Raw genomic sequence first — 11282 nt, forward strand, 5'->3', positions numbered from 1 at the left:
TCTGGTTTCTGGCAAAACCTAGATATTTCTGGTAACAAATTATGAGATCAAACGCAGATTGAACACAATCTCAATTTACAGTTCAAAAAATGCATTGACAGTCACAACTTTGAACCAAAAAAATACAGTAAAATATGTCAGTTCCAAAAATTTGTTATGATGTTAATGAAAGTTAGTTAAAATCGGTTCAGCAGTTCAGGAGTCCATTCAAGACTTTATATCCATTATCCTTTACCTATTTCTATTTGAATTACTTCTTACTGAATCCATAAGAATTCCACTTCCTAATATGATCCTCGTACTTGGTGATCACAGGATACCAGTCCTTACCGCCGTAATCTATGGACGGCAATTGGCCTTTGTAGTTTTGAGGCAAATGGGATGGTGAGATGTACTTGTGTAGTTCTTCCATTTTGCTGCCGTGGAAGAATAACTAGAAAATAAAGAACAAGTTACGTAACCATCTAGATTTTTACCAAAAACTGATCACCAAATTTCAATTCTACTTACCCTTTTCCTCAACTTTTCCTTCACGAATGGTTGGAACATCTTCCAAACCATGTTGAAAATCAAAGGTTGTTTTACGAAGTGCACTTCCTTCATCCTAAGTGGCATCGCGTCCTGGATGAAACTTAATAGTCTCATGGAGAAAGCAGGAGACATAGAAGTTACCTGGAAATAGACAGTAAAATTTGAATTCTGATGATTTTGACAAATTTTTTTCTGGTTTTGGTGCTTCTTTTACCTGTTTCATGCCCAATCCTTCAAAGTCCATAATGCAGACTACTCCTCTAATTTGGGTTTCTGGTTCTAACATTGCTGCTTCGTGAATCAGGTAGAACATGCGAAACATTTGGTCAGATGATACTTTTTTGGGATCCCATTTACCTAAATAGAGAAAATATTTTTTTTATTACTTACATGTTTCAACAATGATGGTGATTTAGATTTTATTAGGATGTTTCATAACATAACAGGAATAACCATTTATGATTGTTTACTTATTTTACTAAGAAATTTGATTGTTAACTGTCTGATTGTGGTCATCAACTTAATTGCTTTTGGATTTTAAACATGATGAGTATAATCTGAAGATTTTATATAGATGTGATACAAAAAATTATTTAATAGCAATATTCATTAGCATTTCTGCTTATTTCTTTATTTTTCTGATAAAGTCTATGATCAACTGTCTGGTTGTATTGATCAGCTTTATTATTTTTGGATTTTGATTGCAACTGTTTTACTAATCGAAACAGAATTTTTGGACTTACCACAAACAAATCTAAATAAAATTAGCTATCAAACGACATTTTCACAAATTTCGGAAGATCTTCCACACAAATTCAATCAGGATTTTAAATCATTAGTTTGACCAACTAGGTGTGACAATTATTACATTAAGAGTGATGTTGGTTTCTAATTACAGATTTTTTGTTTTTTTTATTACTTTTTTATTCTGATAGGGACTTTTATTGTCAGCAGCCTGGTTGTGCTGGTCAACTTCATTGTTTTTGGATTTTAGATGCAACTTTTTTAATAATCGAGACAGAATTTTTGGTCTCGACACAAATAAATCTAAATAAAATTTAATATCAAACGACGTTTTTGAAATTTATGTGAGACTTTTGACACACATTTTATATGATTTTAAAACTACCAGTTCTGACCAGAATAAAAATGATATTTAATAATATTAAGTGTGGTGTTTGTTAATTCTAAAATTAACCAACACAATTTTTCTGTTATTTCTGATTACTTCTTTATTTTGCTAGAAATTTTTGTTGTTAACTGTCTACGTGTGCTGATCAACTTTATTGTTTTTGGATTTTGTTTGGATGCAACTTTTTTACTAATTGAAACAGAATTTTTGGTCACGCCATGAATAAATATAAATAAAATTTGCTATCAAACGACATTTTCAAAATTTTTGTAAGATTTTCCGCACATAATTTACGAAGGTTCAAAACCACCAGGCTAAAATTTGATAATATTAGGTATAAGTGTAAAGAGTGTGATTATGGTTAATTGATCAATATTGTAAAATTAAAATTATACAAAACATAATTCAATTACAATCTTTGATAGCTTTTCTGCCTATTTCTTTATTTTTCTGGAAAAGTATGTTGTCAACTGTCTCTTTGTACTGATCAACTTCATTGTTTTTGGATTTTGAATGCAATTTTTTTAATAATCGTGACAGAATTTTTGGACTTATCATGATTAAATCTAAATAAAATTTACTATCAAACAAAATTTTCAAAATTTTAGCCAGACCTTCAATACACATCATACATATCACACCAGTTTTGACCATGATGAAAATAATGATATTAGTAGTACTTTTGCTAAATTTTTGAATTGGTCAAAATTATAAAATTGAAGTTGTCATGGTAAATTGTATTTGGAGAGTTTTGAAATGATTATTATTCTCTTGATTTTAGTTATTTCTTTGTACTACTGGTGAAACCAGTTGTCTACTAGATTTTTTGGATTTTGAATGCAACTTTTTTACTAATTGTGACAAAATTTTTGTTCTTACCACAAATAAATCTAAATAAAATTTGCTATCAAACGACATTTTCAAATTTTTTTGTAAGATTTTCTAAACACATTTTACAAAGGTTTGCAACTATCAGTTTTAATCAACTCAAAATCAAAAATTTAACTTTAGACGTTATTATAAACAATTTGTAATTTGGACAATATTATAAAATTCAAATTGACATTGTAAATGTTATTTGGATTATTTTTGAACAATTAATTTTTCATTTTCAGTTACTTTTTGATAATACTAGTTGTTCACCTAATTTTTTGGATTTTGAATGCAACTTTTTTTCTGATCCACTTAGAAATTTTTGGTCTTCGCATTATTTTATCTAGACAATACTTGCTACATAATGATGCATTTAAAATTGTTGTCAAAAACACTATAAAAATTTTGCAAACATTTCCGCACCATCTGGGTAAAAACGGTCTTTTTATTACGATTTCGAATGCAACTTTTTTTGTGATAAATCTAGACAAAACTTGCTACAAAACGGTGTACTTAAAAACCTCCTAAGATGGTTATTATTCAGAAAAAATCTACAAGCACCACCATATATCATCTTCACCAAATCCCCTATGAGTGCAACTTTTTATCTATTGGAGATACAACTTTTTGGTCTTCGACAACTAAGTTGCACATAAAATTAGCTAAAAACTGGCATTTTCAAAATTTTTGTCCCTTACCTCCTGCATTTACAATAAGCACTCTTCTGCCGAGTTGATCCCTGTTGGTCAAAACGTTGACAACATCGTTGTCACAAAAGGCAACTCTTTCGTCTTCTGGCATCAAATTGTCCAAAATTGAGTTGTAATCTTTTCGGAATTGGGCAATGCGACGCATCTGGGAAAAGGAAAAAAATAATAAAAAATTTGAAAAAAAAAAACAAATTGGTACAAAAAAAAATATTTGAATACGTGCAATTTTGTGCACTTTGTACTTTATTACAAAAAGTATGAATGTTATCGATATGAAAATTATATATGGTATAATATACACATTTATATACAAATATATACATATACATATATATATATATATATATATATATATACATATATATTAATAGTTATTTTTATATCGATTTATGCTGCAAAAACAGTAGCTCTCATTGTTGTTGGAAAACTGCATCATTTTGCAACTTTTTTCAAACAAAAACATGCATAATTCACGCTCGTTCACATAAATGGTTCCGTATTAATATAAAAACTTTGAAATTATTAATACTTATCTTTGTTTTATGATTTTAAAAACGATAAATGTGGCTGGGAAACGCACGTTGCGTAATTTCTACTCGTACACGTGCACTTGATTAACTAATTTTTTTAATGTAAAAATTAATTATTGGAAATTGTGATGTATGGAAAAGTTTTTGAGAATTATATGCTCTATATACTTGTAGAAGGTTTTGTAAAGAAAAGATTTATAGTTTTGGAGATATTTAATTTTTTGTACAGAAATGTTCTGTGCGCCAAATTGATAAGGCATTGGTCTGGAACAAAAATTTGCTTAAACAACAATTTTTTTTAAAATAAAAGTTGTTTATTGTAAATTGTGATGTATGGAAAAGTTTTTGAAAATTGTATGCTTTGTATATTTGTGAAAGGTTTTATAAAGAAAAGTTTTTTGGTTTTGGAGATATTTGATTTAATGTACAAAAATCTCCCAAGCGTCAAACTTATAATGCATTGGTTTTGGAACAAAATTTTGCTTGAATAACTATTTTTTTAATATAAAAATACATTATTAGGAATTATGATGTATGGAAAAGTTTGAGATTGTTTTATGCTTAAAACACTTGTGAAAAGTTTTATAAAGAAAAGTTTCATAGTTTTGGAGATATTTAATTAATTGTACAAAAAATGTCCCGTGCGTCAATCTTAGTATAAGACAGTTTTTTTGAACTAAATTTTACGTAAAGAATGATGCAAGGGTTTAAATTATTTTTAAACAAAATTTGCAAAAATACTTAATAACATTGTTTGGCAAGTTTGTATAGGATTTTTTGTTCTATATATTTGTCTAATACATCAAACAATTTAGTCCAATATTTTTCAAGATTTTTGACGAAACGTAAAAAAGTGTGCCATCAGACAGATAAAATTCTTACAATTTTCTCTCCACAAAGACGTCAAATATTTCCATATATATATATATATATATATATATATATCTCTCATTTTATCAATATTCTATTGATGTGGTTCTAAGGTCATTTCGTAATCTCGAGAAATAGATAAAAACTGACAGAAATTTCTACAAGTCGCATCATCCACTTCAAAAAAACAATGTATAGAATAAATTTCAATTATGAGATATAATGCACGTGTAATGCACAAGTAAATACTTTTTTATGTAATTAGCTAATTGCAATAATAATGCAATATTGTAATATGAATATTATTTTGCATAAATCAATAGGTCAATCTCGGACAAACTGAGTCTATGGATACTAGTCGTTTAATGGATTTCAAAATAAAATTTTGTTAAACTAAAGTATAAATACACATTTATGTTGTATGAAAAGAATTTAGATATTTTTTCTTCATTTTTCTAACACTATATATAAATCAAATTAGTAGTTTTTGAAAAAGCGTCGAAAATGTTCAAAAATATCCAAACGTTATTGTATATACACAATTTTATAAATTGTTGAGTTTTGAAATTACTTTTTGTTAAAACAAATTACAAATACTCATTTATGTTGTATGGAAAAATTTTAGATAATTCTATATTTTTCTTTAACATTCTATATATATCCAAATTACAGATTTTAAAAAATCGTCAAAAATGTCAAAAAATGTCCTGACTTTATTGTTTGTATACAATTTTATGAATTGTTGAGCTTTGAAATAACTTTTTGTTAAGCAAAATTACAAATACACAATTATGTTGTATGAAAAAAATTTGATAAGTTTGTAATCTACATTTTGTGCTAACATTATATATAAATCTAAATGATGGTTTTCGAAAAATCGTCCACAAAAAAACGCATAAGCAAAAATTCCTATACATACAACATAAACGTACAATTGCAATTGTTGAACTTCAAAATGATTTTTTGTTAAACAAACTTCAATATACATGTTTATTATTTATGGAAAAAATTAAGATAATTCCATAATATACAATTAGTCTTAACATTTTATATGTATCAGAACGATAGTTTTTAAAATTTTATCTAAATTATTCAAAAATGTTTTAACGAAATTATCTATATTCAAATTTTTGATTTGCTCAACTTCAAAATATTTTTTTATTCAACAAACTTCAACATACACGTTTATGTTGTATGAAAAAAATTTAGATGATTTTATAGTCTAAATTTTATTCTAACATACTATATGTATCAGAACTATAATTTCCAAAATATCATCTAAATTATATACAAAAATGTCCAAGCGTAACTGTACTAATTTCAGAACTCATAATTAAGTCAAATTTCAAGTCAAAAATCATATATATTAAAAAATTTATTATTCTCTACGTTTCGGCACTGAATACGTGTCATCGCCCAGCATTTCTAAGAACATACATTCCGGTAAATGTTTTAAAATCAATAATTATTCATACGACTTTATTCCGTTATGCAAAAAAACGCAAAGAAGTTGATGAACTTTAAGCAAAAAATTCAAAGCCAACATGCGTCAATATCGGCGTAATAGGTTTTTAAATGTAATTTAATAGATAGTTTATGCAATTGATACTCCGATTTGCATAAACACTTATTTCGAAGTTGCCCATGAGAAAGAAATATTAAGAAATTTATATGGTTTGGATAGAAATCCTTAAACTAACTCACCAGCTTCAAAAAAGACATATGAGTGCTTTTGGTGAGAAGAGATTTTTGCAATAACATCCCTTGCACATAAAATTCGAAAATGTTTTTGATACTAATTGCTTCACTACATAGCAAAGTATCATTTACAACTTAAACCCAAAATTTGCGACCTCTGGTTTAGTCGCAATTGACATCAACGCACCTCCAAATACCCAATTTTGGATTCGGCGTACAACATCCACAATTTTCCACCAATTTGCACCAAACTTAAGCAAAATGTAGCAACAACATTGCCCTACCACACCACCACAAACCTAACCTCCAAATGCAACCCCAAATAAGTCTTTTACCCCACTTACCAGTTCCAGAGCGCTCTTGGCATAAAATTTGCAAGGTCTCAAGAAAATGACAAGAAATTCATCGTCGTCTCTGTAGCACAAATCTTTAGCTTCTGATAAAAGTTGTCTTAGTTCTACAATTGCAGCTTGACGGACTTCAGGGGTTTCCCTTAATTCCCTGACAGCTATTTCCATGGTCTCGGCGCCAGGGGCGCTGGTGTTGATGGCGAAGCCTTCATTTACGGGCTGGTGATACATCTAAAAAAATAGATAGTTGAAGTGGTAAGAAATTTTTTTTACTTTTGATAATAAATTTTGATAAGTAAATAATAATTTATTTTTCAAGTTAGTTCTTTTGTACGAGTATGTATTTGAGGTGCAATTTTTTAGTTTTGTGTTCATAACATTTTTTGGAATGAAGATAGATTTTTTTGGCTTGGGCAAAATTAATTTACATGCAATTGGTAACAAATTCGTAAAATTTTTATTTTATAGAATAAGTTTTAGTATTTTATTTTATTATTTGAACTTGATACTATAGTTGGAAGACTAAGTAAATGGTTTTGTTTAGTGTATTTTATTAAAAAAAAGTCCTAATATAAAAAATTAATTAAGAACGATTTTTCAAAAATCTGCAGATGCAGATTATAAATTTGTATTATATTTTTTGCAATAAATTCACAAGTCATTAAATATTTATCAAATTTCTTAATTAATTTTAACGCTAATGATAATTTTAATCAATTAATATAATGTCACCTTTATATCAGGTTATGAATTGAACCTTGAAATGACTAAATTGAAATTTTCTTAAAAAATATTATTTAGTGTTAAATTTTTGTTAAATTGTAGTTTTTTTCAAAAATCAGAAAAGTTTTACAGGATTTACAAATATTTTTGCACTATTTATTACTATTTTTATAAATTAAATTTTTTCATTAAAAAAATATGAGATTATATTATTTTATAGTACTTTATAGATAATTTTATGTATACAATTTTAATTAAGTATTTTAATTAAGTATAATTTAATTAATAAGAATAGAAAATAATATATTCCAAGTGAACTTACAATATTTTAAAACTAACTTGGTTCATAATAAAGTATCAAATAATTCAATTTATTAATTTCAAATATTAAAATAAAATACTAGGACTCATGTTACTTTAATTTTAAAAACACCATTTTCTGGAAAATTTTATCAAAAATCGTCCTGTGTTTGTATTTAAAAAAATTGGAAAAAATAAAAAACCAAAAAAATACATCAGGCAAGTTTGCAGGAAAATTTATAAATTAGTCTGTTGAAATGGTAAATTCAAATAATAAAATAAACTATTAAGACTTATTCTATACACTACTTAACTACTTATTTTATCTAAAAAAATATTTAAATGCGTTATATCTATAATAAAAAATTCAGAAAAATTTTAAAAAAATGTTAAAAATTTAACACCAAAAAATGCACCAAAGCTCAAAAATTAAAATAAAATATTAAAACTCATACTAAAATAATTTAAATTACACCGTTGTTTAAAAAAAAATTACCTAAATTCCTGACTTATTAACTAAACTTTTTAATTTTCACCCAAAAAATTACTATAATTAAAAAACCCAAAAAATGTGTCCTTTACAAATTATTCACTGTACTCACCTTTAATTAAAACTGCGTCCACACAAAATCACAAACACTAATAATAACTTAAACTAAATTAAGTTAAAATAAATTATTTAAACTAAAATTAGTATAGATGTTGTTTGTTCGAACGATCTATACTAAATAATGTCATAGGACAGAAAACAGCTTATTATATTTATACGTTAAAATGTTTTGAGATATGATCATGTACATCATACATAGATAATTATATATCTATATATATAAGTATATATATATATAAATGTATATATATATATAAATGTATATATATATATATATATATATATATATAAATGTATATGCATATATAAAAATGTATATATATATATATATATATATATATATATATATATATGGATTTATAAAGTCAAGAGTTCAAAATAAATTCACATAATTTTTGTACAATTTCGATTTTTAATAATTTTTTATATAAAATAAGTTTACTGTAAAATTTTGAATGTAAGGAAATATAAAATTAGAGATATTTTTTTTAAATGCAAAATTATTTGTGTTTAATATTTTTGTTTTGATAAATTAAATAAAACAATTTATACTTCATTCATAAATAATTATTAAAATCTAATCAAAATCAAATGAGTCTTTTAAATAATTTTTTTGGTAAATATATTGTTTATATTAAGGGTAGTATTTATCCAAATTTTTATACTGATAATACAATTTTGAATATTTTTTTATTTTAACAAATAGTTTATAAATATACATATAATATATATGTACAAAAATTACAATTTTTGGACATTCCAAATTTTATACAATATACCTGATAACATATTTGAAAATTTGTAGTACTTAACTTAATATACTTTAGAACAAACATACAAATAAAAAAATACTTTAGTACAAAAGTACACTAAAAATTATATATCAAAATCAAAGTTTTTAAATTGAAAATATATTTTTGTAGAGCTCTACAGGACACACCGATTGCAATACAGAACCACAAATTATACTTTAATATATATAAAATAAATTGTTTACATAAAGGGTAGTATTTATCCAATTTCTTATACTGAAAATGAAATTTTGAATATTTTTTCATTCTAAAAATAGTTTATAAATACACATGTAATGTACAAAAATTACAATTTTTATGATAAATATTATTTTTTATTGAAAAATAAAGTTTGTTTTATATTTTACTATTTTAAAAAAGCGTTCATCAATAACATTCGAATTAGTTTCATTAATAAAAAAAAATAATATTGTTAATCGAATCGTCTAAGGTATTTTTCTAGGTTAATATTATGTTATAAACACAATAAATTATTATATAAAATTAATAAATGTAGTTTAAAAAAATATTTGAAAATGTTCAATTACATTTTTAAATTAAAAATGCTTTTTTAAATATGTTTATAAATATACATGTAAAAAATACATTAAAAATAGTTTATAAATATACATGTAATATATATGTACAAAAATTACAATTTTCATGATAAATATTATTTTTTATCAAAAAATAAAGTTTGTTTCATATTTTACTATTTTAAAAAAGCGTTCAATAATAACATTCGAATTAGTTTCATTAATCAAAAATAATAATATTATTAATCGAATCGTGTAAGGTATTTTTCTATGTTAATATTATGTTATAAACACAATAAATTATTATATAAAATTAATAAATGTAGTTTAAAAAAATATTTGAAAATGTTCAATTACATTTTTAAATTAAAAATGCTTTTTTAAATATGTTTATAAATATACATGTAAAAAATACATTAAAAATAGTTTATAAATATACATGTAATATATATGTACAAAAATTACAATTTTCATGATAAATATTATTTTTTATCAAAAAATAAAGTTTGTTTCATATTTTACTATTTTAAAAAAGCGTTCAATAATAACATTCGAATTAGTTTCATTAATCAAAAATAATAATATTATTAATCGAATCGTGTAAGGTATTTTTCTATGTTAATATTATGTTATAAACACAATAAATTATTATATAAAATTAATAAATGTAGTTTAAAAAAATATTTGAAAATGTTCAATTACATTTTTAAATTAAAAATGCTTTTTTAAATATGTTTATAAATATACATGTAAAAAATACATTAAAAATAGTTTATAAATATACATGTAATATATATGTACAAAAATTACAATTTTCATGATAAATATTATTTTTTATCAAAAAATAAAGTTTGTTTCATATTTTACTATTTTAAAAAAGCGTTCAATAATAACATTCGAATTAGTTTCATTAATCAAAAATAATAATATTATTAATCGAATCGTGTAAGGTATTTTTCTATGTTAATATTATGTTATAAACACAATAAATTATTATATAAAATTAATAAATGTAGTTTAAAAAAGTATTTGAAAATGTTCAATTACATTTTTAAATTCAAAATACTGTTTTAAATATGTTCTTATATTTGTGAAGTAACACAATTTTAAAATAATAAAAAAATCTATCCTAATAGAAAAAAATGTTAAAGTTGCTAAACCAAAAAAATGTAGAGACTTGCCTCATATAATAGTATTAAATAAAAGGTTTTTTCGTTCTAAAAATAGTTTATAAATATACATGTAATATATATGTACAAAAATTACAATTTTTATGATGAATATTATTTTTTATCAAAAAATAAAGTTTGTTTCATATTTTACTATTTTAAAAAAGCGTTCAATAATAACATTGGAATTAGTTTCATTAATCAAAAATAATAATATTATTAATCGAATCGTCTAAGGTATTTTTCTATGTTAATATTATGTTATAAACACAATAAATTATTATATAAAATTAATAAATGTAGTTTAAAAAAATATTTGAAGATGTTCAATTACATTTTTAAATTCAAAATACTGTTTTAAATATGTTCTTATATTTGTGAAGTAACACAATTTTAAAATAATAAAAAAATCTATCCTAATAGAAAAAAATGTTAAAGTTGCTAAACCAAAAAAATGTA

The 11282-nt window shown here is 23.7% G+C and overlaps 1 protein-coding gene across 1 annotated transcript; it reads right to left on the reverse strand.

The window, feature by feature from the left end:
* Positions 1 to 200: 200 nt before the first annotated feature.
* LOC113374042 (clavesin-1-like) lies at positions 201 to 8369 on the reverse strand. The gene is made up of 6 exons (XM_026614295.1): positions 8320 to 8369; positions 6689 to 6925; positions 3235 to 3391; positions 746 to 888; positions 511 to 672; positions 201 to 433 (listed from the first exon to the last, which is right to left on the reverse strand). The coding sequence occupies exons 2-6, from the start codon at positions 6923 to 6925 to the stop codon at positions 251 to 253; spliced, it is 882 nt and encodes a 293-aa protein (XP_026470080.1). The 5' UTR covers positions 8320 to 8369; the 3' UTR covers positions 201 to 250.
* Positions 8370 to 11282: the final 2913 nt, after the last annotated feature.

Source organism: Ctenocephalides felis, unplaced genomic scaffold (genome assembly GCF_003426905.1).
Source record: "Ctenocephalides felis isolate EL2017-DRISC unplaced genomic scaffold, ASM342690v1 CF-g0.4_SCAFFOLD_01604, whole genome shotgun sequence".
Lineage (NCBI taxonomy): Eukaryota > Metazoa > Arthropoda > Insecta > Siphonaptera > Pulicidae > Ctenocephalides > Ctenocephalides felis.

Excerpts from the sequence above, each read along its gene's own strand:
- LOC113374042 (XM_026614295.1), bottom strand. The coding sequence starts at position 6,925 with ATGTATCACCAGCCCGTAAATGAAGGCTTCGCCATCAACACCAGCGCC. Across the intron at positions 889-3,234 it reads GCTTATTGTAAATGCAGGAG|GTAAATGGGATCCCAAAAAA; the intron begins GTAAGGGACAAA and ends TTCTCTATTTAG. Across the intron at positions 673-745 it reads AAGGATTGGGCATGAAACAG|GTAACTTCTATGTCTCCTGC; the intron begins GTAAAAGAAGCA and ends GTCTATTTCCAG.